Here is a 27,423-nt window from a genome sequence, read left to right on the forward strand (position 1 = left end):
ACCTGTCGTTAAGTCTACGACTCATTTCCAGCTCAGACAACTGAGCTGCACAGCAGCACAGTCAGCCTCACAAAAATATATCAAGTGGGTATTTGTAAGCTTGATTATAGCAGGCGGTCCACATGAAAACAATTCAAACTCATTACTGTTCAAGAAATGTCTGCAGGTTAGAGAAACCTTCACTGTAGGAATAACATACAGTAAGATGCCAACGTAATCAGGATCTGGCTCACTTTGCAAGAAGTGTGTAATTCCACAGAGATTAAAATCAGCTAAATGTACTTTATCAGATACATCTTTGTGCAGACTTTAGTAGCTGGCTGCCGTCAGCTGGAACCTGACATGTGTAGCATGTATGTGTCTGATGGGTGGTTTGAAGGGGGGCTGTCGTGTATTTTGATCTGGTTTAAACAGATCGTTTCGTGTGATTCAAATTTCAAACTGGTCCTTTTTTATCACACACTGGGTGTCGGTGCGCCGTCCACTGTAAGATGCTTTAGCAGCTGCCCCTTGAAGCCAGGTGTCCTCTGACTGGCTGCTTCTCACAAACCAAAGGTTTAAATGGTGCAGGGGTGTGAACCAGCTGTCTGCCTGAGGTGACCATATCAGGGAACTGTGGGGTGGCTGCAGGTCAGGTGGTGGAGCAGGTCACAGACTAACCAGATGATTAGTCAATCAATCTTTATTTATAAAGCACTTTTCATACAAAGATGTAGCACAAAGTGCTTTACATGGTTAAAAGCAGCCCACCCCGCCCTCCAACTCACTCCCCACACTCTCATTAACATAAACGATCATGGATACATACCCCCCCCCACACACACACACACACACATGCACACTTAAAGAGTAAAATTGGGCTGGGCACACATGAGCCAGGTGAGGAAACACTATCACAGGGAGCCGTCTGCACCGGGAGCCGGTCACAGACTGCAGCCTCCAGGCTGGGCACACAGCAGGAGGGAGGCAAAGAAGCCCCCCAGCCAGGCTGAGAGGACCCCCAGAGCCCCAGCAGCCACGGTCGATCACAGCCCCGGTGCAGAGAGCCCCCTCCGAGGAAACACTGGATGTGTGGTGGTTCAGTCCCAGTCTCCTCCAGTCAGTATGCCAAATATCGTTGGACAAGATACTAACCCCATGTTACTCGTGTGTGTGAATGCTCGTTAGCAAGCACGTAATAAAGAGCAATTATAGTTTGCTGTTTGTTGAACTTTAACTTCAAATTTCTCCCTTTTCAAAATATTTTCAAAGCAATTTTGTAGGAATTTAACCTCCGACAGTTTTAAAATTCACGTTTAAATCCCATAAATCTCATAAGTGCTGACAATAGGAACATCATAGCTATATTACAGAAAGTTAAATATGTGATAAAAGCCTGTATGTGTGCTTTAATCACTCATTTATAGACTGTATAAACACAGAACTATTTAAATACTTTACTGTCCCTCTAAGTGCTACAGGAAAGACACACTATCCAAATAAAGGCTTCCTCTGTGAAGCTCGGCTGGTTGGCACTTAGCAGCGCTCGTTTATCTTTGTTTGCTGTCTTTACCAGGATGAACTTCAGGTACCGAATCTTCACTCCAGTTTTTTCATTCATGTATTGTTTCGCCCGGTTCCATGGAAACCATCAGCTTTGTGCTGATCAACAAGTATTTAAATTTTTAAAAAGAATACATAAGCTTTAATGTCATATTATGTTACAACTGCAAATATAATGTAACGAGAAGTATAACACACTGCTTTTAGGAATTAAATGAGTGAGGTAATACACGGTAAAACATTATTTAAAGAGTAGCATGTAATCTATTACTTTTTTTGAGTAATATTCCCAATATTGCCCATCAGGCAGCTACACAGGATGGTCACTGCTTTTTGTCTTTGTATTGTCACATAGATGATGCATGTGTACAGTCTCATGTTCATATGTTTAGGTAAAATATCAAAACCTAAAATTCGGTTTGAGCCAAATCTGAAAGGAGTTCAGACGCGTGCAGGTCAGCCACATTACTCTGAAACTGCCGGTCAATCCAGCCGCTCTGTAGGTCCTGCAGACTGCAAAGCGAGCACAGCCTGACCTATCTACACACAAAGAGAAACGCCAGAGTCTCCGAAACACAAGAAGGACATCGTGTTACATGTTGGAACAAAATTCTCGACCACCTGATGGATGTTAAAAGTAGGTCTCTGAGCATTTCCTCCAGCTTAATAAGTGACTGTTTGGTTTGGCCTCTCCACCCTGACCTGCAGGGGTAGGTGCAAGCTCAAGGGAAAGACAGCCCGGTGAATATCTCTCAGCTGAACAGATCACTTTAATGTTTTTTAGCCCTTCATTGCCAAGACTTGGAGGAACAACTCTCAGGTATCAGAGATAATTACCTCACATATTAGTTTTTTATTACAAGACAACACAAATTAGGACCAACACATTGTTAGTGGTGTCAAAGTCAAGTTTTATAAGCATACCTGTGCGTAGGCAGAGCTGGTCAAAGTCTGAGCAGCAGCCATTGTAGGTTTTACACAGGTTGTCGCAGCGACAGTTTGGCGGCTCCAACTCAACCAGTTCGAAACACCTGTTTCTGCAGGAGCCGGAGGTCGCCACGTAGTGAGACGCAGAGCGAGCTGGGGAGGAAGAAACAGAGGTTCTAATGGGTCTTTAAAAATGTCCAAAAAAAGAGGTGAGAGGTTCAAAATGACACAAAAGTGTACACCAATACTGCTGAGCTGTGCAGCGATGCAGTGACCACAAGCATGTGACTGTGAAGGATTGGTGGTTCGTTTGACGGTTGAAGACGGCTACACAAACAGATCACTAGTCATTCTGCCACGTGCAGGTTGTTCTTCACTCCTGTGGCTGCTTCCTGGAGAAACACCTGAGCTGTTCAGTTTTAGCAACCAGTGGTGCCCACCAACGTCACAGCTGATTAACTCCACATCTATTTACACGTGAGGTTTAGAGCATTAGCTGGAGGGACAATAAATCAAAGACACTGTCCAAAAACTGAATGAAAAGCTGCACTGTTCACATGTCTTTGAAAGGAAATAATAACTCATAACAACTGTGACAAAAGCTCAGTTTGTGTCATGGGCCAAACTCAACAGTTACTGAGCTTTAACCCTTCTCCCGGGACCCCACCTACGCTCACGTTGTCTCACTGTGGGAACTCTCAGTGCCTAAGACACAATCATGCTTTTGTCCTCCATATATCCAAAGGAACATGGCCTATTTTGGCTCCTCTGACCTAACTGAAGACATCCTGAGATCTGAGAGTGAGACAGAGTGAAGCTATTGCTAAACAACATGCTCCTTGTGCAGCCGCTTACAAAAAAACAGTTTTCCTTGCAGAAAGTGCCTCAGGATGCCAGCACGAGCTTTTCAGCCCGTGGATATATATGTATGTGTATTTTTGTAACTACATGTGACTATGCATATGTACTCTAGGCGAAGGAGCTGAGGTGTTGCCCTAGCCAGTTGGCACGCCGGTGTAGTGTGTGTGTGTCAGTGCAGTAAAGCCTGAATAGCTTCTTTGCTATAAGACTCAGGCCTACTCTGTACCAGCAGCAGTGGACTATAGGTCAAAGGTGAAGTCTTTTAGTTTATCACAGCACAGCGAGTGCGATTTCCACACGTCTCTTTACACTAACGTCAAGAGAAAATGAGGAGAAATGAAGACTTCCTCAGAGCCCATAAAACCCGTCGACTGTGCATGCACTCGACTATTAACTGAAAGTTTAATAGTCGAGTGCATGCACAGCTCAAGTTTCCCCAAGAGACTGCCACTGTCACAGTCCATTTTCACACACTGCAGACCTGAACTTTACTAACCATTGCCCAATGGGACTGAACGTGAGAAGGAAGGACACGGTCTAACTGGACATTAAAGGGTGTTTAATCTGCCAGCTCCCTCGGAAAAAGTCCCTGAGGTGTCCAGTTGCATCATTGTAGGAACAAGAGCAGGTAATTGTCTGGTGAGGTCATACAGCACACTTGTCTGAAAGTCTTTCCACTAGTGTGCTGAGTCAGGTCAACGCCGGATAATTCGACCTGATTCTCCACGTTTCATGGAGTCCATTTGTAAAAACAGCTCAACCCTCACTGTTTAACAGGGGGACAGCGTCTGAGAAGAAAACAAAGTAAAGAAAGCAAAATAAGCAGCGTAGGTTTGTCAGGTTCCACAAGGCTGGCCAGAAAGACCAGTTTTGTGGGTTATGACGTATCTAAGCTGTAGATTTAAGTATAGAAGATATGGAAGACGAATGTTGCTGCTTTTTAGCTCGTTTTGAAGATTCCCACCAGCTTTCCATCTTGAGACATTCTATGAACAAGATTTACAAAAAAGCTTTATTTTTTATTCAGTATAACCCAAAACGAGTGAACAAGTCCATGAACTCATGAAGAAAGCGATCGCAGAGGTCAAATCAGAAAACTGTTTTCTCATAGACTTGTATAGGGCCAGTAATCTTTTAGCAACCGCAACTATCGTCATCTGGTGGGCTCCAGATGAAATGCACGTTTGAGGCACTGCTTATGTTCTCTATGACAGTGTTTCCCAACCACTGTGCCAGAAATGATCAGGTGTGCCGTGGAAGATCATCTGGTTCCATCTGATTAGTACTCTAAGCGATCAGCGTGAGTAATGTGCAGAACAATTACATTCTCTTCCACTAGAGGGCAGTACAACTACCTGCTCTAATTCAATGTGTTGCCAACTGCCAATAAAACAGAAGAAGATGAAGAAGAAATGACTTAACAGTCATGCTGTGAGACGACACAGCGCATAATAGCAACAGATAAATGTTTGAAAATAAAAAATAGTCAGTCTGACCTGGTCATGGAGAAAACTCCGCCCCGATGAAGACCCGAGCATGAGTAGTGGTCAAAAGAAAGCAAAACAGGTATACTGGGGACAAACCGAGCCAATTCTACTACGCCTGGTGCGCAGGGAAAAATTATCAATATGCTTTTGTGACATTTTTGTTTGGTGGTGTGCCATGGTGTGTTTAATATATAAAGTCTTACACTCCCTTGCTCCACCACCACTAAAGCAGTTCATTAGGCATAAAGAAAGCTCAGACAGGACCACTCGAGCTACAATCCGAGGAGACTTGTTTATACCCCACAGACGGACAGCATTTGGGCAGAACGTCCTCTCTGTTAAGGGTGGCCATCTGTGGAACAGTCTTCCTCAACCCATTAGAGAATGCTCGACATTCAATTTGTTTAAGGCAAAGGTTAAAAACTGGTTATGGACAAATCAAGTGTGTGATCATGTATGAGTTGTATAGTTTTAATGTTTTATTTGGGAACAGAATGGTGTGTATGTGCAAGTTTGGTGATGGAGTTTTTATTATGAATGAATGATGAATTTTTATGAATTATTATGTCTATTTTTATGCTTAAGGACAACAGATGGAAATTAGCCCTTGGCTATAATCTGGCATGTTTACATTCATGTAATTTTTTTTTTTTTTTTACATTTATGTTCATTAACATGCACTGTCCTAAATAAATAAATGTGTTTTTCTAATGTGAAGTATGGTCCATAATACTCCAGAAGGTTTGGAAACACTGCTCTATGGATTTAGCACAGAAGTATTAATCCACTGTATGAGCATATGAGGAGGCGATGCTAGCAGCTGGTGATGTGCCACTCAAAAGTAAACACTGAGCATTGCTGGAACACTTGGTAGTGGTGTTCATGGGTCAGGAAGACAGGAAATTGCTGGAAATTGCCTTTACATGGTGGTAAAGGAGGGCTAGACCCAAGTTACAACATTCACCATGTGACAACAGTGTGCAGACTCCTTACGTCCTAAGGTGTCTGCACACTGCTGTCACATGATAACGTTGTCACGACCACTCCTCAGGCTTAGGAGTTACAAGGTTACTTTAGTCATTTTTCTTCAAGTGTCAAACAACTCAAAGGAGCCACAATTCAAGTTTCAAGCAGCTCTGCTATACTTTCACTGTTTTTACTCGGGGCACTTTATGTGTGATCTACACTGTCTGTGATTAGCTGCTGCCTGCTAATCACAGATAAAATATTGTTTTTTCTACAGCGTCATAAATATTATTACCACAAATTTCCTTAAAAATATGGTGACATATTTGTCGCCAACCCCCAGTTTATACTGAACAATCATGTATTCAGAATAGGGCTGGGCCATATCATACCGTTCACGGTAATACCGGTACAATGTTAGGCAACGATAAGAAAATGAAATATGGCGATATAATATGGGTGAAACGCGCATGCGCAGTGCCTTTGTTTTCATACGCACATGGCCGAAAAAGCATGGCGGCTACAGCGAATGAGAAGGGGAAAAGCGGTGTCGCTACCCGATCCGTACCGGAAACCCGATCGGTACCCCACATGCGCAAATCTTGCGTCACTTCCTCTCTTTGCCAACATTGCGACATTTAATGTATTTGAATGATACGGTTAGCGCCCAGTTAGCTTCTAGCATTTGTCGACAGCTCTGCCTCCTTTTCGACAGCCCGGGACATTTAAACAATGGATGTATACAAGCAAATTCATGCTTTTCTCCTCGATGGAGAGCTTCCCCCGACTGAAGAACTGCGCCGTAAAAGAATGGCACCTAATTACAAACTGAAGGGTAACTACGAAAATTAATGTTGATCTTTTATTTATTTATTAATTTTTTTACTTTTATTTTTTAAAACCCTTTTCTCTCTCTCTCTCTCTATCTATATATATAGATATAACAAAAAAATACAACTCTGTCATATATACCCTGTATATAGTTTTAAAAATTAATTTCAATTGAAGGTAAATGTACCACACTGGTGCAGATACATTATCCCAAATTTTATTAATATCTGTCAGACATTTTATTTTACTTTAGTCAGCAACTCTTTCAGCTTTTTACATTTTCATCTTGTACCAGACAACAGACTCTTCTACACTGGCCCCAGTATGCAGTGCATGCGCCTGGTAGTCATGTAAGAGGAGGACAGAAAGCCCATTTTGATGGAAAGCACAATAACCCTGGTACCGGGAACCACAATGGTGTCAGAGGTACCCGAAACAGGGTTGTTGCTGGCTATTACTGGCCAACATTGAACCAGGACATCAGTGAATGGGTATGGCCTTATTTCAGTTAACAAGATAAAGAACCTTGTCTTTACTTGCACACTTACATTTCAACATTAGTTTCTGTGTGTGTCTGTTTTTTTTTTTTTTTTAATTGTTATCAATTTACATCAACTGGTTTTTCGGTATCCTTGAAATATTTTTTGGGATACATCTTTCAGGTCAGATGCTGTCATCGCTGCCAGATGAATGACCCAATCAAGACTGTGGCACCAGCATTACATCCCATCAAGGTACATCTTAAGGCCTGTTCACCAATTTCATTTTCATGCTAATAAGCTTTTGTGCTGCAGGGTAGCTTTAAATTTTAATTTGATAAGTTCTGTGACCTACAGGTAAAAGAACCTTGGGAGGTGCTGGGCATGGATTTAACTGGACCACTCCCGGAAACACGTCTAGGGAACCAATATGTCCTGACAATGAACGATCTGTATACTAAGTGGGTGATTGCAGAACCTCTTAAGTCCAAGACTGCAGCTGAGGTCTCTGCAATCATGACCTCGAAGTTATACACGTTTGGCATGGTCAAGAAAATCATCACTGACCAAGGAAAGGAGTTTGTGAACCAGGTAAAACTTGTGAAAGTGTTATTCATGCCTTGATATGATATGATATGATGTATTTAGGCCAAGTTAGCTCATGTCACTGCAGCTCTGGAGCCACAGATTCAGTTGCCCTGCCAGTGAATCTGCGTTCGACTACTCCGCCTAGGCTGCACTGTCGAGCGCAGATCCACTGAGCGCTCAACACAGACAGCATCGTCAGAAGGAAAGTTGATAAAATAAATTACAAATGTTGTATTGTTCGATACATATGCGTACCGAACCGAAAGCACTGTATCGAACGGTTCAATATCGATACGAATATCGTTGCACCCCTAATATTTGCATATCATCAGATCCACCAACTGAGAGGAAGTTTCTCCTGGACCACTCATATGGGACTCCTGAATGGCAGATTGATCATCAGTATGTCCAGGAGCAAAGTGGCAGAAAGACTTGGACCCTCTTCAGTCCAGTCTGGTAAGGCGCATTTCTGTGCAGTCACGTTAAACCTTAATAAGTCAAAGTCGTTGATGGTTTTAGAATTGCTGAAGCATGAGAGTAATTCCAGCCTTATTTAGCATTTTCCCTTTCATTCTTTTTCTTTATTATTTTCTATATTATATTGAAGCAAAATCACATGAAATGCTCTTCTCATTTAGCTCGAATATGTTTTGGACCAAAACCGACCTCGAGGAGAACTCCTAGTGAAGGAAGACAATATCTGCCTGACTCGGGAAGACTTTTGGAGCCTGGGTTTGGAATCTACTGTAAGTATATCTTGTTACTTTAGCTAATGCACTGCAAAGAAAATAGTAACTGAAACCGTATTCTGTTGCTTTTTGCTGTTTCTTTCAGATTGGGAATGCTTGTCTGAAGATTGTGGGCGAAGCTGCACAAAGACATGTAATCTGTTGTACTGGTAACTTTTTTCTTTGGTTATAGCCATGAATGGTTGTTGTGTATTGATTTTGGGTTTTTGTGTGTGTGTGTGTGTTTCCTTTAGGGAAAAGATGTTCACATTGCTGACCTCTACATCAGGGCCACCTGGAAGGATCCACAAGTCAACCTGCTGCGTTGCTTGTCGGTATGTTTTTTGTTCATTTTTCTCCTGTGTGTGCATTTTTACTAATTTGTACCAATACCTGTAGGAAAACTTTAGGTCCAAGGATATCCTGCTTTTTCCAGCTTGGAGCAGGCAGGCAGGTGAAGCTGACCATTATCTGCTCTGTGTGAGTGCTTTCTCTTTCTCGCGCTGTGTTTTTTCATCTGATAGAACATAATGGAGGCTGACATGTCGTCTTCTCATGGATGATGCTAACATGTCTATTTCAGGCTATATTGGTAGCTGAGAGACAGATATTCTTTCTGGACTCACTTCGCCCTGATGGTTTTGGAGATGATCTCTACCGAGCCATATTTAGGTTGACACTAAAGAAATGAAAAATTGTTCTGGCCTTGTTCAATGGCCAAGTGTGTTCTTTGGCTAGGTCGTCTAAAAGCAGCCTCGGTTTCAGGCTTAAAAGTTCAGGAGGGAACCTCGTTCTTAGGCTACTTCATGATAGGGATGCACAGATACTGGTATCCAGGCCCATACGGTTCAAATGAAATCGTATCCATATCTTTTGTTAACCAATACCATGAACAGATACTTGAAATGTGAAAATCGGTAAAAGTTTCACAGAAAATGTTTATTTTTCATCCAAATTTAGAATTTTTGGGTCATTTCTATTAATATACATAAAAAAAAAATCTTATTCACCGTTATTATTTGAAAAAAACACACAAAAAACCTGCCTTCCGATTCACTACATTTTCTGTGTGGTAGAAGTATCAGCATTGTTTCTTGGTATCGGCAAAAGCTCAGATCCAAGGATCTGACGGTTTGAAAAACGTATTGTTGCATCCCTACTTCATGAATTTTTTTATTAATGGCAAACATTTGATTTGAGTGTTATGTGTATTCTCTACAATGCCAGGAGAGTAGCAGCCTGTATTGACTCTGGATCCTGGATGGAGAAAACAGGAAGAGACCTTGAGGTATGTTTTTAATGCGAAAGTTTGAAAGCTCATCAGGTACAAAATAATGTAATTAAAAAACTAGCAGGTGCATGTCAGCTCTCTTCATTTAAGGACACATTTTTCTTTTTACAGTTCTTTCCTCAGCAGTTCAATGGAAATTGCTGCGGCATCTTTATGCACTCCAGATGTGGACTGCCAGTCAAGCAGTTTATCTTCCTAACCAGAGACCTTTGCATTCTTAAGCTCTTAACCGCTGCTCCGGATCAAAGCATTACGCTCTGTTGCGTCACTCGGTGACATCACAGTGAGCGAACGCTGCCTTTGATCCAAAAGGTATAAATAGCCTGCTACACCCGCCTACTGACAGAACCTGCCAGCTTCATATTGCGGTCACATTGTTTTGCCCAGGTGTAAAACTTTAGATATATTTGTGGAAAAATGGTTTCGGATTCGCCTTCGTCGTCTTATGACAGTGATGAGGGTTTACAAAGGAACGCCCTCATTCAAAGTAAAACATGTAAATACATGGTATATAAGCTCCTCGGACAAGGAAGTTTCGGGAGAGTGGTGGAATGTGTAAAATTAGACACTTTTGAAAGGGTAGCAGTCAAGGCAGCTAAAAGGGAACACAACAAGTCTGCTTGGAAAGAGGCCGCTGCTGTAAAAGAACTGAGTGTTCTGGATAGGGATCGGTGCAATTTGGTAAAGTACTACGAAGTTTTCGAGTACAAACATCGCACCTTCATTTCAATGGAAATGCTAGACATTAGTCTGCATGATTTCGTGACTAAAAGGTCTCGCGGTCCACTGGATCTCTGTGATATTCGGGTCATTTTAAAGCAGATGTTTGTGGCTCTTACCGCTCTGAAGAGCAGAGGTATGATGCATGCAGACATCAAACCTGATAATATCATGCTTGTAAATCAGTCTCAACAGCCATATAAAGTTAAACTTATTGATTTTGGTTTTGCCACAAGTCCTGCAAAAATTCCACCTGGCACTATTATTCAGGCCCTTAGTTACAGGGCCCCTGAGGTCATGTTGGGCATACCGGTGACTGAATCGGCAGACATGTGGACTCTCGGTTGTGTCGCAGCTTTTCTATACTTGGGCCACCACCTGTTTTTCAACAGGTGTGAATATCAAATGATGCAAGGTTTTGTTCACATGCTTGGTCAGCCTAATAAACGCATGTTACGGGAAGGGAAGTACAGTAGGAAATATTTCTGGATGAGGAAAGGGATAATAGAACACACATGGGTACTGAAGACACCAGCTCAGTATTCAGCATCTACAGGCACTGTGATCAAACAAAGTACAACAATCACAGACAAATATGCATGCATAGATGATTTAGCCAAACACCACCCACAGCCAAACACAGAATCCAAAGTGGAAGACACAGCGGCATTTTTAAGCCTGCTCAAATGGATGCTGTGTGTGGATCCTGTAAAAAGAATCACACCTGTTGAGGGTCTGGGACATCGTTTCATTACAATGAAACATCTTCCTGAGGACCCTGCAGTAGATTGCTACACGAAGTCATCCTGCACGAGCATGGAAGTGTGCCCACTCCTCAGTCTAGAAAATGAAATCGAAAGCTTTGTTACCACCAGTGAAATCAAAAGGAACAGCGAACAGAGCGGTGGGAGATCTAGACTGTCTTCCACTTTTAACAACTGTGTGAATGCAGCTAAAATCCAAAGAAACCGACAGAGAAGAGCAGCTGCACGCAAAAAGAATCTGCCTGCATTTCGCAGGTTGGCATGGCAAGAAGAAGATGACATGTCTTGTAGTCTGGGTGTCAAACAAAAGCCTGGGATGACCCAGATACAGCTGGTAGGATCTTCCTCTGAATCCAGTGATTTAGATTCTAGCACAGAAAGTACAAACAGCAGAGAAGGAATAATCACAACAAAGCCTCCGAAAGGTCGGCTTTCATTAGGGAAAAGGATCAAAAAGCTTTTCTTAAAGTCCAGTGAAATCAAAAGGAACAGTGAACAGAGCGGTGGGAGATCTAGACCGTCTTCCACTTTTAACAACTGTGTGAATGCAGCTAAAATCCAAAGAAACCAACAGAGAAGAGCAGCTGCACGCAAAGAGAATCTGCCTGCATTTCGCAGGTTGGCATGGCAAGAAGAAGATGACATGTCTTGTAGTCTGGGTGTCAAACAAAAGCCTGGGATGACCCAGATACAGCTGGTAGGATCTTCCTCTGAATCCAGTGATTTAGATTCTAGCACAGAAAGTACAGACAGCAGCAGGGGCGGAGCGTGGGGGTGGCTTACTGGGCTTAAGCCCGGGTTGTTTTGTCAGAAGCCCGGGGTCTTTTGGAGTGTAATTTTTTCATAGTTAGATGCCTGGCTGACAACTGTATAAAACAAAAAGTACATACAATATTCGAAGCACATAGTGCACACTGTGGGAATTTACGACTGTGCGTGAATCCCCCCCTGATATTGGTATGATCCGAGCTCAGGCACTAAGCGACTGAGCGGGGCAGCTGCTGCCTGTGAGTGCACTGTTGGAGAAACGGAGCTAGCCATACTAAGGAGAGCTTAAGTTTGAGCAGGTACCAAAGCAAATCATTCGTACCGTACAAATAATGTAAATATGACGGTGTATCACGAAAGATTGATATCAAACTGATCACTTGACCCATATTACGTTACTCGCTCTTCAAGTGAATCAACAAATGGCGAAATGAAAAGCCGAACAAATGCAATTTTTTTTATAGTCTTAGCTTACGTGTGTTTATTTCATATTTTCAGTTCTTACCCTCCCTGACTAAATCGGTTTCAGTTATGTACTGAAATATAAGAATGGACATTAGAGGGTTCTTTCAAAGAAAAAACTCAGCTAAATGTTATTTTATATATTATGCTTTGTATGTTGTTCAGTATATTTCTATGCAAAACAAGGCTATGTCCACACGTACCCGGGTATTTTTGAAAACACAGATTTTTCTACGCGTTTGCACCTTTCGTCCACACGTAAACGGCGTTTTTGGTCACTGAAAATGGTGATTTTTAAAAACTCCGGGCAGGGTGGATATTTTCTAAAACTCCGTTTTTGCATTTACGTGTGGACGAGAAAAACGGAGAAAACGCAGCGTCAAAGATGTGCGCCTTTTTTGACGTCACAGTGTGCGCCACGTTATTGTTTCGGTGAAATGAATTCCTACAATACTGTTACTGTTAATTGTACTCTCTGTGTAGCCGGTCTGGCCTTAAACTCTTATTGCCGTTAGTTCTCTGCGTTGTGTTGTGCGAATGACCAGAGGAGTCAGCTCTCACTTTGCCAGCTGGGTGGATTTATTCTCCCAGAACTGTTTAAAATAAAAACAAAACAGTACAGCAACTTCACTTTACTGGACTTCTGCATGAACACCTCTCCTCAGCGGGGCCTCTAGGCGACTGAGGAAAATAGCGCGCAGCTACAGGAAGTGACTTCGTGGGAAGTCAAAGGTCACACAAACAAAATAAAAGCTCCCAAAATATAAATACAGAAAATAAACATATATAAATAAACACATATACATAACCAATACTGACAAAGCAAGATAACACTGCAGGATGGATCTTTGGTGAAATATAAATTATTTTTTAATACACCCGTTACATCTGCAGTGTTTAAATGCTTACATATACACACACAGTTACTGTCCCTCCACACATACGACTCGGTTCTGCTTCTATGCCCCAGCTTTGTTTACTTTTTCCCGCCGAGGCTTCTAGACTTCTGATTGGCCAACATTTCTACACGGTTAGGAATCTAGCGCCACCTGCTGCTTTGGCATGTTCCTAGCAGCGTTTTCCTTCATTTCTGCCTTTACGTGTGGACGGGATTATTTTTTAAAACAAAAACGGAAAATCTCCGTTTTCAAAAATACCCGTGTACGTGTGGACGTAGCCCAAGAGGGATTTCAGTACACAGCAGGATATTCACATTTGTAACCAGATATTTACATACACTTTAGGGAGAAAACATAAAACATTTTTACTGTACAACATCAATTTAGAGTAAACTTTTGTTTTAGATAAATATTGAAATATATTTTGAATTAGTTAAATGTCAGAATAAAGAGAGAGAGATCTGTCTATTTTTATCACTTTGATCAAATTTAGGAGCACATGTACACTAAGTTTATTGTTAATTAATAAGAAAACTCCAGACGATTCCATTCTGAGCTGAAGAAGCTTCTGATAGGTTAGTAGAGTCCATGTGAGTAAATTGGTGGCACAGCTGTGGATGCATATAAGGCAAAACACAGAGCCTGTTTCTTTGACATGGGAAAATCAAGAGATGTCAACCAAAACACCAGGAAAAGAACTGTGGAGCTCCATAAGTGTGGCTCAATTTTGAATACAATTTGGTGCCATTTGCAATTAAGAAATACAGATAGTTTCTCTCTTTACTCTTAAAGTTAACAGATATGTTTTTTATATTTATCAATCTAAAAAAAAATAAACATTTAGTCTGATTTGATGTTACAATTAAAAAAGTGTTTGTGTTTTTATCTGAAGAGTTTGTAAATATCTGTATATTTGATGATTGTCAGCACAAAGAGAGAGAGAGAGGAACAGAGAGAGGGAGAGAGAGAATGAGGACAGAACAGAGATGAACAAGAGCAGGTGAGACACACATGTTAGTCAAATGGTTGTTTACTAAAAGTATCACCGTATCATAGGTACTCATGTATCTCGTACCTAGTGTTTCTTTTTAGGTTTGCTATTTTTCAAATTCAACATTTATTAAGCTTGAACATTTATTAGGCTTGTTTGCACAACAAGGCTAAACAATTATATAAACTTTTCTCAATCTAAATAGTGGACTTGGGTAGAATTAAAAAATAAGTGTAGTGCAGGTCTATGATGATTTTTAGTGCTACTATCATCTAGTTCTGATTGTGGTTCTGTCTTGGTTAAATCCCAAGTAGTCCTGATTTTGAACTGTTGTAGTCCTGTTTTAATTCCGGATCAATTCTGGGTCTGGTTGAATTGGGGTTTAGTCCCTGTGTCTTGATACAGCCCCGACTTTGTTCTGCCTTGCTGCTTAATTAAAAAACTAGTTTAAGGTGTCCTGCACATGTGATATATATTTTTCCCTCTATGAAGTCATTCTTTTTTGAACAAAACTCAAAACAGAGCCTATTAATCTTTCAGTCATTTCTACCCCCCCCCCCCCAAAAAAAAAAAAAAAAAAAAAAAAAAAATCCCACATGCATACTACCCTTTTTGGGCTAAGCCCCGGGTGTTTCAAATGTCTGGCTCCGCCTCTGCTTTAGGGTACCAAAGGCGACCTCCTCCAAGCCTTCACCAAGTCTAATCAGACAGGTGAGAGAGGACAACAATGAGAAAACCATTTGTAGAATATAACCACATAACTGTTGAGACTATTCATCACAATGCAGGTTTACATACATGGTGGTAATCTTCATTTCCATGTAATGTGATAATCATGTTTTCCATTAAAGGCTGAGGCTGATAGGTGCCCTATACTGGAGGTAATCTCTTTATTTTCCCTTTTATTTAAATTGTTGATGTAACTGAATTAGTAATTATAATCACAGGCAGCACCATCAGGGCAGAAAGAGGCATTATTCAGTAGTGGAATAAAGTAATAGTTATGAAAACAGTACTTAATGTAATTAGGGCTGGGTTTTAATAATCGATTCATCGATTAAAATCGATTCTGGCTTGGATAACGTGATATCGATTCATTAAAATCCTGAATCGATTTTTTTATATAAATGTATTTTGCCCAAAATTCCAGAATCTCAGGTGAAACGTCACAAAATTTCGACAACCACCAAACATTTAAAACCGTAAATGAGAGCAGGTACACGGCTTCTGCACAAAGACGTAAACACAAAGCGCGGACCCGCGGATCAGAATCAGTGAGACGTCGCCTTTCTCACCCGACGGCACGGACACGGTCGGGGCTGAAAGCCGACAGCTCGCTGATTCTGATGTTTCGGCGGTTCAGCACTTTACGCTTAGCGTGTCTCTAATAAAACCGCTGTAACTTCAGAGGTGATGTTCATAAGTTGATTAATGGTTTTCTTTTGTTTTTGATGTACTGCAGAATATTTTAATAAAATCCAGGCCAGGAAAATCACCTTCATGTTTTTCTGTGTTGCGAGTGTCAGCTTCCTTTTTATAGATACAAAAATATGTAAATGTACTGATCTGAATTATAATATTTCTGACTGTCTGAGGCAAAATTTCCCAGATTCAAATCGAATCGAATCGAATCGATTCAGGACCTTGTGAATCGGAATCGAATCGATTCTAGAAATCAGTGACGATACCCAGCCCTAAATGTAATGTATGTTCAGTCCTCACATTTCTGAAACTTGGTGGACAGATTTTGTATTTTCATTATTGTTGCCTGACCCATATTTTACAGTTACCAGCATGTGTCCTCATCGACATATTGGAAGAGGTTGTTCTACACGAAGGGGATACAGCCTTCAAACTGGCTCTGGTGTGCTCCATGTTCAGAGACCTTGTGTCTACTGAATATTTCAGAAGACGGGCACACTTCAGGGGGCTTCACAGTAAGGGCTTCAGTAAATTATGAAATTATATGTGCATTTTTTTTTTTGCTGTTGTCACATGTTTTTCACTGGCAGAATGTAAATGTTTGTGTTTTTGTTTTTTGCTTGTGCTTTACACAAGCGTCTGCACATGGAGCAGCTTCTCGGAAAAGTACAGAGAACAGTACTTTAACATGTACACAACTGAGATCTGCCTTCAATGGCGAGATCAGTACAAACACTGCCCCGAGGTATACAACACTGTATAATCTTATATTGCTGTCATTACAAACAATGAACATCTCACTGGTGCATGACATGATGAAAACCATACCTTGGAGCCAATTCTTCTCTCTGTTTGATTTTTGTTTTTTTGTATTACAGGATATGTTGGCACAGGTAAAAGAGGACAACCACGGGCATTTTATTCGGTGGCCCCTAGAGACAAAGCACGTACAAACTCCAAAACACATTCCTAGAGTTAACTGAACTTCCAAACAGAGCTATCTAGATCACTTAAATTACACAATTGAAAGCATGTGTGTATTGTTTGTGTATTTATACACAAGCACTCATATATTTTCAAATAATTTAAAAAAAACCTTTCATTTACCTGTTACTACCACACACCAAATCAGGTCGTTGGTACTTGCTGGCTTGTGTAGCCACTAGGTAACAAAAGCTCAACACTGGGCCCAGCATCCTGGAGCACTTCTGTTGTGTTTTGTACGTGTTTTGGAGTTTTTACGTGTTTTGGAGTTTTTACGTGTTTTGGAGTTTTTACGTGTTTTTAAGTTTGTACGTGCTTCGTCTGTAGGGGCCATCGTAAATATACTTTTATTTATTCATTCCACATAAAATGTAATAAATAAATCATATAATACAAAAACCAGCTATTCACATTTCAACTTTTAACTATTTAAAACTATTTAAACTATTTTTCTGCTTTTGCGTTTTAAACAAATTTAAAGTGAAACAACACAAAACACTGCAAACCACAACACAATTAAATATAAATTAAAATATGAAAACAAAAAGAAGATGCATATTCTCTGTCATATGGGCCTGCATGAATAAACTTTCTGAATCCTTTATCATCTGCAACTGAAAATAGTTTTGATTTGATTAGATTTTATTGATTAGCATTCAAATATCTCAGTGAAGACAGAACAAAGATCTACCACAAAGCAAGAAAGCACGAGACAAGGCTAATCAAAAGGTATTGGCTGAAGCATTTGCTTATTACGCCAACCCTTTTAACAAAAGATCTTTTTGCATGCAGCTCCTGTACACAGGGCTCGAAGCAAATAATAAAACAAAGCAAAAACAAAACAAACAAACAAACAAACAAGAAAAACAAAAAAACTTTCTACCTTAGATAAGTAACTACATCAAAGCAAAAGAATCAAGAGTTTGGTTTTTTTTTGTTTGTTTTTTGTGGACGATTACTATACCTTTCTAATGTGACGTTGTTGGCCCTGGCTCTCTTTCTCTGTCTGTGCTACTGTCAGTGTAACTACCCCCTAACCCTCCCCCCTCTGCCCAGGGCAAAGCAGGGTTTTAATAGTTTTGCAATTTTCATTAGTTTTTATTTTTATTTAGTTTTGACTTCAGATTTTCAATTTTATATCAGTTTTAATTAGTTTTTACCAATTGTTTGCTAGTTTAGTTTAGTTTTTATTTTATTTTTTTAAATCCTTAGTTTCAGTTTAGTTTTGATTAGTTTCAGTTATAGTTTTAGTTGTGTTTGCAATAATTAAGTGTACCAAAATCCCAGTTTCATCATATCAGTCATGCTCTTCTGCTTATCCTTGGGTATGTTGCTATTCCAGCTACCATACCCTGCACCCTGCACAGGTCGCCTGTCTGTCGCAGGGCTAACACGCAGAGACAGACAACTCACATTCCCACCTATGGGTTCCTTAAATAAATAAATAAAGGCAGATGAACAACCATTGGTACCAGGCAACTATAAAATGTATATCTTGGCCCCGGGTGTTCGTAATTTTGGTTCAAGTGAATTGATAAACTTTTTGAAGGCAACTGACTCACACAGTTATGTAGATATCCCCATCCTGTTGTCTCGGGATGCATCACGCTGCCTTGCCTGGGGTTAGCGTCTGTTTCTGGGATGAGGGTTGAGTGTGCTCCCTTACCTTCTCAAGATAAGCTAGGTTAGCCTTCTTGTGTGAGCTTTTCAAGTGCACTTTAAGGTTTGTGGGATTAGAAATGTCCCTCATAATTTGTCTCTTTCCACTACAAGACACTTGCTTTATCCAAAACAGAGTCATATTCAAAGTAATCCCAAATTGGACTCTGGCGCTTTCTCCCGACTTTTCGTGACATGATTCTGCGCGTGGACGGAGCAGCAACACTGACGACTCGACTAACGTACTGCCACCTGCTGGCATTCTCTCGCCTAGTTCTCTCCCATCTCAAGACCCTCACGGCCCCCCTCCTGGATCCCCTACAGTTTGCATATAGAGCCAACAGGTCTGTAGACGACGCCATCAACATGGCCCTACACTTCATCCTTCAGCATCTGGACTCCCCAGGAACCTACGCCAGGATCCTGTTTGTGGACTTCAGCTCTGCCTTCAACACCATCCTTCCAGACCATCTCCGAGGCAAGCTTTCCCAGATGAATGTGCCTGATCCCATCTGCCGGTGGATCACTGACTTCCTGACGGACAGGAAGCAGCATGTGAGGCTGGGAAAGAATGTCTCGGACTCCCGGACCATCAGCACCGGCTCCCCTCAGGGCTGTGTTCTTTTTCCTCTGCTCTTCTCCCTGTACACCAACTGCTGCACCTCCACCCACCAGTCTGTCAAGCTAATCAAGTTTGCAGATGACACCACCGTTATTGGGCTCATCTCGGACGGGGATGAGTCTGCCTACAGGAGGGAGGTTGAACGTCTGGTGTCCTGGTGCAGCCACAACAACCTGGTGCTGAATGCCCAGAAGACAGTGGAGATTATTGTGGACTTCAGGAAGCACACAGCCCCACTCCCCCCCATCATCCTGACTGACACCCCCATCACCTCTGTGGACTCATTCCGCTTCCTGGGTACCACCATCACCCAGGACCTGAAGTGGGAGCCCACCATCACCTCCGTCATCAAGAAAGCCCAGCAGAGGATGTACTTCCTGAGGCAGCTGAAGAAATTCAACCTGCCAACACGGACGATGATGCAGTTCTACACTGCTATCATCGAGTCCATCCTCACCTCCTCCATCACCGTGTGGTACGCTGGAGCCACTATCAGGGACAAACAGAGACTGCAGCGTGTTGTGCGCTCTGCTGAGAAGGTGATTGGCTGCAGACTCCCATCCCTGCAGGACCTGTACACCTCCAGGACATTGCGGCGTGCAGCTCGGATCTCAGCTGACCCTTCTCACCCTGGACACAGTCTGTTTGACCTGCTCCCCTCAGGCAGGAGGCTCCGGTCCATTCGCACCAGAACCTCTCGCCATAAGAACAGTTTCTTCCCCTCTGCTGTTGGACACATGAACAATAACCGTATGACTGTTCCCACCACTAACACATGACCCTACGCTGTGTTCACTGCATCATTCCATGTTGGCACTGATCACCACCTGCACTAATGTATATATCTTTCTACGTAGCACTTTTAATTCTTATTCTCATGTATATATCTCATGTATATCTCATGCACATATCTTTCTACGTAGCACTTTTAATTCTTATTCTTATTTTTATATCTTTATGACACTATGTTTGCACTGAAGCACCGCAGCAATTTCCTAATGTTGTAAACCTGCTCAACATTTGGCAATAAACCCCTTTCTGATTCTGATTCTGATTCTAATGAGACACAGCAAGAAAAAAATCTGGAAACTAAACTTCATTTTCACCCTTGACTATTGTATGACACGCACACATCAATGAAACTAAACACATTTTGCTATAAATCCAGTTAATTTTAGTTAGTTTTGTGAACACTCATTACAGTTTTAGTTAGTTTTTCTTTTTTTGTTTTTATTTTTATTTCCGTTAACGAAAATGTTTTTTCACTTCTAGTTTTCATTATTTCGTTAGTTTTTGTTAATGATAATAACCTTGGCGCACAGCACAAGGCTCGCACGCGGAGTGAAGCGGGAAAAAAGTGCGAGAGAGAGGGTGAGAGAAAGAAAAAAAAAAAAAAACAACCCACGGCTCGCGATAAGGAGCCGGCTCACGTCGTTCACGTCAGAGATCCGGCTCTAAGAGCCATTTCGTTCGCGACCGACACATCACTACAGGAAACTAAACAGCAGTGACGTTTGTAGGGTTACTGAAGTTGGGCTAGCTGGTATATAATGATGTGCTACATGATCGCTAGCGACACAGCTATGTTAGCATAACATAAACAGTGAAGCTGGAGGATGAACGCGAACACTTTTCCACTTATAAAAGTTAACGTGAGGGTTCCTGATGGTTAGAGACAAATGCAATCGCATGGCAGGATGCTGTAAACGGACCAAACTTCAGTCAGGAGAACAACTGAGATAATCCATCCACAATAGAAGGTTAGTCATTAATATACTGCAACAACACGGGAATAGAGCAGCTGTGATAGAATACAGTATTAATGAATCAATGGTACAGAAGTGGAGGAAGCAAGAAGAAAGAGTTGAATAAAGTTTGATTTATCTGACTGCTTTGTTTCGCTTAATGTGCCTTATAATCCCGTGCACCTTATAGATAAGATAAGATACCTTTATTAGTCCCACGAGTGGGAAATTTCACTATGGTCCGAAAAATATTTTATTTGGCACACTGCAGTTTCATGTTGCAAAGCTCCTCTTTTTAACTTCAGTGGATATTATACATGGTTATGCTCAGGATATGTCAGCCCGTTTCTACTGGAAATGCCTTTTAGTTAAACTGTCAGCAAGGAATTTGCATTTGCACTGTTAAATTTTTATATAGCTTTAATGCACAAAAAAAACAGCTGCTTGTTTAAGTGAAAATAAATGGATGATGATGATAGAGTTGTGTTTTGTCTCGCGTCAATTATATCGTCAGTTATATCGTTATCGCAAATTTTCAAATATATATCGTGATAAATATTTTTGACCATATCGCCCTGCTCTAATTCAGAATGAGAGATTCTGAAGTGTGATGGAAAAACTGGTAATTACAAGAATGGAAAGGCAAATAGAGATCACAAAACGTCCACAGTTCCTTCCAGATCCACATGAACACAGTGAACAAATTCAGTTTTTAATTTCTTCACAACATGCAGCCAATACACACACAGAAATCCCAGAAACGGCTGCAGCCGTCGCAGACTGCGACAGTCTACGGCGCAGTGCAGCAGAAGTCTGTGTTTGAGAATCTGGGACTGAAAATGAGCTCTGAAGCTCTTAATGTTGACTTAATGCAGAGCAGCACAAACACACTCCCTCCCTCACCACCTCACAGGGTCACACTGATCGTTGTAACAACCACCAGCACACGCTCAGTCCGTCCATTTCATATGCACCGGCAGACACAACCCACTCAGGCTGCTTTCGTTTAGTGTTTGGAGATGTCACTCCTGTCGATGGCTGGGCGACTCATTGCACCTGAGACTCACACAGATTTACAGTGTTTCAACAAAACAGAAAAAAAACAACCTTGTGTCTTGGACGTGGAGCATAAAGTTAGGTATGTCCTCCCTACACGTGGCCAAGACATATTCAAGCATATCCAAAACACACTTCACATTCCCCGTGCTGAGCCACTCTGGCAGCTAAATGAAAGCGTCTAATGCTGTTTCTCGTGTTTGTGCTGCTGGACTTGAGTAAAACTGGGTTGTTTCACATGAGCTTGATGCTCCAAAGTAACACACTGCAGTTCTTCTCAGTTGCCGTACACCAGAAAACTGATTTTTCTATTAAGAAATCTTTCTTGTAAAAGACAAACTGTGAGAAAAATGTCACAACCTGCCTTGAAATTGCCCATTTTATCAAAACACCTTCAGCAATCTTAAAGAAAATCACTTCAATAAGCAGCAACTACAGCAATGAAGAAGAAATTTGGCATTTTTACTTGATAAAGAAATAAAAACTTTGCTGATCTATTTGGTCTTTGACTTTCTGTTTGTGTAATAAAAAATACCACACATAAAGTTCTCGCATTAGGTCTGAGTCGAGTTTTGGCAGCTGCCATGTCTTTTCTGCTAAAGTTAGAACTGATCATGTTTGAAGAGCACCGTTATGAAAGCTCAGCTGTTGCAACTTGACTTCTGTTTCAAAAAATCTGTAGACGTACGGAGTGTGTTTCAAAAAAGTTAAAAATGGACATCAGTGACTTGACCCTGCATTCTATCTGAAGGCCACCAGATGGCGATAGCCATGATAGCAAAAAGGCTCGTGGTCCTATGGAAGATTGTGGGCAGACAGCTTTCTTAGTTGACCTCTGTAAACACTTTACTGCTGAGTTTATGGTCTCAGTCACTGGTTTCAGTTTGCACTGAATGACGAATAAAGTCTGTTTCATAAATCTGGATCACGCTGTTTTAAAACTGACGAGCTCACCGGACAACAAGGAGTCACACCCTTCCCATCACATCTGATTTTTTTTATACCAAGACAGTAACAGTGAAAATGCTTCACGACGAGACTTCACAGACATGTCAACAGTAGCTACATCCATCTTTTTATACAGTCGGCCGCCTTATGTTTAAACCTTCTGTGTGCGTGGAGTGGCCAACCAGAACAAAGTGGGCTTAAAGGGAGGGGTAACTCTTGCTAAAGCAGCTTGTTTCATAACAGAGTAAACTGAGGCAGATAAATCTGGATTAATTTGAACTACAATAATAAATATTTTGGATAAAATATGGAGGTGGGACCTATATCAGAATAGGTCCCCATTAAACATGAAAATCTAATTTTCTGTGTTTGTCAAAATGACTTCATTTTGATACCACCAACCACTAAGTATCATAAAACACCATAACTTGGGAAAACAAAACTCATATCTACATGCATGAGTTCTTATTTTTATAGCACCATACAGTCCACACAGACATCAGCGGTCGGTGTAGTTACAGCAGCGTACTCACTTTCTGTCCTGGCCGAGGTCCCGTCTTCTCCTGAGCGTTTGGGCCGATCATACACAAAACCCCAAAACATGTCAGCCCCGCACAGGACTGACAGGGTCCACACAAGCTGAGGACACAAAGTACCGACATCAGAGCAGGCATTCATACAGTCTACAGGCTGCATCTTCCAGTGGTGCTCAAGCTGGGATTTAAGAGTTACTCTTCTGCTACAGATATTCATGGCAGCCTACATTCACACTCCACCTGCAGTGCTCCGCCTGAGAGCTTAGTGAAAGGGTCATGAGGTTTATTCATCAGCGAGCAAACACAGTGCAGAGGAACAGCAACATGTCACGTATTTGACTTCAAGCACTTTTCATTTGCAAACCCCGTTTTCACCATAGACTGACTTGTTTTCACTGGCTGCTCATAAACGAGCTTCAGAAGTTTGTGATGCATGAAAGCTTTATTTGAGCTGGTGTAACACAAACTGCAGGTTTCCCCCGTGACCTGCGAACACCGCGGGGTGCTGAGCTCAAAGTGGAGAGAGACCACCCCTCAGCTGCATCACAATCGCCTGATAGTTTGACAGATCTGTGACCTTTCGGAAATGACAGAAGAATCCACAATTGTTCTGCAAATGCTCATCAGCAGGGAGGACAGGGGGGGTGTAGAGGTTCCACGCAGAATAACGCAAACTACCAAGAAACACGCGGTCTAACGCGTCACTGCACGGGGATTTACGCACAAAACATGCAGATTTTTCCGAAGTCAGCTGCAGTTAAAACTCTTCCACGTGGACTCTTACCAGTTTGTGCAGCAACATGTTCCTCTGTGCGTCCTCGGTGTTGCACCGCGCTGTAGGTCCGTGAGTGACTGATGCTGACTCTCCACACCGAAGGACCACCGGAGCGGAGGACCGTTGAAGAGGAACAGCAGCGAGGGAGGGGGAGGTGACTGAAAGGAGCGGACAGGATTCTGATTGGTGCAGCTGTGGAGGAGGGCTCCGGGCTGAGACATGAAACGTCTCCACAGCCACTGAGCTGCGGTTAGCTCCGACTGAGAGTATTTACTCACAGGACAGTAAGGTGCTTAAGAAACACGACAATTATTTTTATTTTTTACAGTGTATCAATAATCTCTATCTCTTGGCTGCCGACACTCGTCTATAGCCAAACCGCTTCTGTAAAAGTGAAACTTGACTAAAGTTCGGGCCCTGAAACTGATGCTGGATCAGTTCCAAGATTTTTACTTGAAATTAGAAATGAATAAAATATACGCCGAAGCCTAAATTTAACCAAAAGTTCATTTATTAATTAATTTATGTTGTCGCGGTTCGAATTTTGAGGAAGAGACATACGACTGAAAGTCCATAGTGGGTCAACACAAATGATTTTATTAAAACTAGAGATGGACCGATCCGATATTACGTATCGGTATCGGTCTGATACTGACCTAAATTACTGGATCAGATATCGGAGAAAAATAAAAAATGTAATGATCCATTATAAATATCAGGAAAGCAGCTCACAAAACTTGCAACACGCCGTAACTCACCTCAGAAGTTAGCACGTGGGAGCAGTATGCATCACGTGATAGAGCGGCTGTGGCATGCGGGACCTGTCGGTGGTCTGGATAGCATGTGGAGCTTCGCTAGCAACCCGGCATTTCATCTCCGACAAAGTTATCCCCGAGAGAAGTAAAGCAAGTGTGTAAGTCCATCTCTGAATGTTTGTAAAGCATTCCTGCGTTAAGCTTAACAAGCGACTGCCTCTTCTTGCTGCTACTTCAATCATGAAACTGCTTAACGATCAGCTGATCGTCTTTTCTGTCGCAAGTCCGTCTCTCTGGTTTGTTTTTGCACCAGAAAGAGGAAACCAGCGGCTGAACAACAGCAGCACGTTTAAGCTTGATAAGCTGTTGTTAGAATGTATTTAATATTACTTTCTACTCGAGGATCTTTTTCTACAGCTGACGTAACTGTGCAGGGGCGGATCTAGCAAAGTTTAGCCAGGGGGGCCGATAGGGCATTAACAGGGAAAAGGGGGCACAAAGACATACTTTTCTTTCTTATTCTCATTTAAAATGTCGAGCTTTTAATAAATAATTATCTGACACCCAAAGTTTTAATTTGATGTAAAATGAATAGAAGTCCATTACTGTATATAGTAACTATTAAGTCTAATATATATACCCTAGTAAGCTATAGTACTTTTTCCTTTGGGAAGGTACCATCTGTGCAGTCTGCAATTTTGTTGAAGAAAGATGTTGAATCTATTTAATATTTCTTGAAAAGTAATTTATTTCTGTGCATTTTTTTCACACTGCATCAAATTAAGGTTGATTACGTCGATTAAGCATCATGAGGTGGAGCGTGAGGGGTGGTTCCCTATTTTTTATTTATTTATTTTTGTTGTTGCTGGGAGTTGGAACCCTATTAGAGGTTGTAATATTTATGCTAACTTTATTTTATCAACCAGAATACAGGGGATGTAGTTTGAAGTCATTAGTGCTTGATCAGTATTGTGACTATGAGGTTTTAATTTTTTTTTGCATTTGTTGGTTTTTTTTTTTTTTTTTTTTTTTTTTTTACAGGTATAACAGAATAGCTTTATGTAGTTGTGTGTTTTAAACTGAGTATGAACTTATACAAAATGCAGCAAGATATTTAAAAAAAAACAGTTTGTTGATTAAAAAACACCGATTCATATCGGTATCGGCAGATATCCAAATTTATGATATCGGTATCGGTATCGGACATAAAAAAGTGGTATCGTGCCATCTCTAATTAAAACACACACATGTGGTGAAAATGGGGTCTGCAAAACATCAGGCTCCATCTCCCGCCTGACAATAGGTGGGTGTGATATTTATACTTATGATGACCAGTAACTCGCATCACCGCAGATGAAAAACAACATGCCTGTTCCAGTAATTCTATGTCAGATATTCTTAAACAGAACAGTTCCTCTCTCAGTTCCTCCACCGCCTCCCAGATGCATCCTGTTATTACACTTTTCTAGACTTAGACAACACTTGCCATCAGTTTACCCAGGCAGGCTATGTGTCTGTGTCGTTAATCTAAGTGCATGACCTCCCTCTAGGTCATCTGTTACCAGGCAAACTCCAGTGCAGCAGCCTGCTAAATGCACACAGGCAACATGTAGTAAATTATACTGTAAACATGTAGGCACCCTTTCAATAGCTGAACTTTGCTCCATTGATCGGCCAGACATCGCGCTGCCCGTAGCTTCAAACCATTAATTAACTTAACCGAGCTTCAACCCTTTAATTATGCAATATGTGTATAACATGATTACAGTTGCACCTGCAATGAAAGATTATGTGCTTATGCTAACACCTGAAATACAGACTTTAATATAACCTCACCAGTTTCAATAAATGTGTCAATGAAATGATAACAATGATAAATCATAAATGATGCAACAATAATAATAAGGATTATGAAATCAGAAAAAGCGCATTATGTTAAAGTAATGATTTGCATGTCCACCCATCCATCCATCTTCATCCGCTTATCCGGGGCCGGGTCGCGTGGGCAGCAGCAAAGAGGCCCAGACCTCCCTCTCCCCAGCCACCTCCTCCAGCTTATCCGGGGGAATACCAAGGCGTTCCCAGGCCAGCCGAGAGATATAATCTCTCCAGCGTGTCCTGGGTCTGCCCCGGGGCCTCCTCCCGGTGGGACGTGCCTGGAACACCTCACCCAGGAGGCGCCCAGGGGGCATCCTTTTCAGATGCCCGAACCACCTCAACTGGCTCCTTTCGATGTGGAGCAGCAGCTGCTCTACTCTGAGCCCCTCCCGGATGGCCGAACCTCTCACCCTATCTCTAAGGGAGAGGCCAGCCACCCTTCGGAGGAAGCTCATTTCTGCCGCTTGTATCCGCGATCTCGTTCTTTCGGTCACTACCCACAGCTCGTGGCCATAGGTGAGGGTAGGGACGTAGATCGACCGGTAAATTGAGAGCTTCGCTTTTACACTCAGCTCCCTCTTCACCACGACGGACCGGTGCAGCGTCCGCATTACTGCAGCTGCAGCCCCAATCCGTCTGTCGATCTCCGGCTCCCTTCTCCCATCACTCGCGAACAAGACCCCGAGATACTTGAACTCCTCCACTTGGGGCAAGAACTCATGTTTGCATGTCATTGAGT

The 27,423-nt window shown here is 41.8% G+C and overlaps 1 protein-coding gene and 2 long non-coding RNA genes across 4 annotated transcripts in view; 2 read left to right on the forward strand and 1 right to left on the reverse strand.

Moving 5' to 3' along the window:
* enpp2 (ectonucleotide pyrophosphatase/phosphodiesterase 2) overlaps positions 1–24,281 on the reverse strand; it is a 74,322-nt gene extending 50,041 nt beyond the window's left edge. The window contains exons 1-3 of one of the 2 annotated variants that reach the window (XM_040034898.1): positions 24,061–24,276; positions 23,274–23,379; positions 2,467–2,622 (exon numbers count right to left, since the gene is read on the reverse strand). In XM_040034898.1, coding sequence (XP_039890832.1) covers positions 2,467–2,622; positions 23,274–23,379; positions 24,061–24,078 — 280 coding nt within the window. In that variant the 5' untranslated portion in view covers positions 24,079–24,276. Of the gene's footprint in view, positions 1–2,466; positions 2,623–23,273; positions 23,380–24,060 lie in introns of both variants that reach the window. The other variant, XM_040034899.1, reaches the window with a different exon arrangement.
* Positions 6,884–7,673, forward strand: LOC120735517. The gene is made up of 3 exons (XR_005696291.1): positions 6,884–7,105; positions 7,277–7,348; positions 7,451–7,673. It is a non-coding gene; the product is annotated as an uncharacterized LOC120735517 (long non-coding RNA).
* Positions 8,523–9,769, forward strand: LOC120735518. Its single transcript, XR_005696292.1, has 3 exons — positions 8,523–8,889; positions 8,993–9,081; positions 9,637–9,769. It is a non-coding gene; the product is annotated as an uncharacterized LOC120735518 (long non-coding RNA).
* Positions 24,282–27,423: the final 3,142 nt, after the last annotated feature.

This window comes from Simochromis diagramma, unplaced genomic scaffold (assembly GCF_900408965.1).
Source record: "Simochromis diagramma unplaced genomic scaffold, fSimDia1.1 OVJJ01000084.1, whole genome shotgun sequence".
Taxonomy (NCBI): domain Eukaryota; kingdom Metazoa; phylum Chordata; class Actinopteri; order Cichliformes; family Cichlidae; genus Simochromis; species Simochromis diagramma.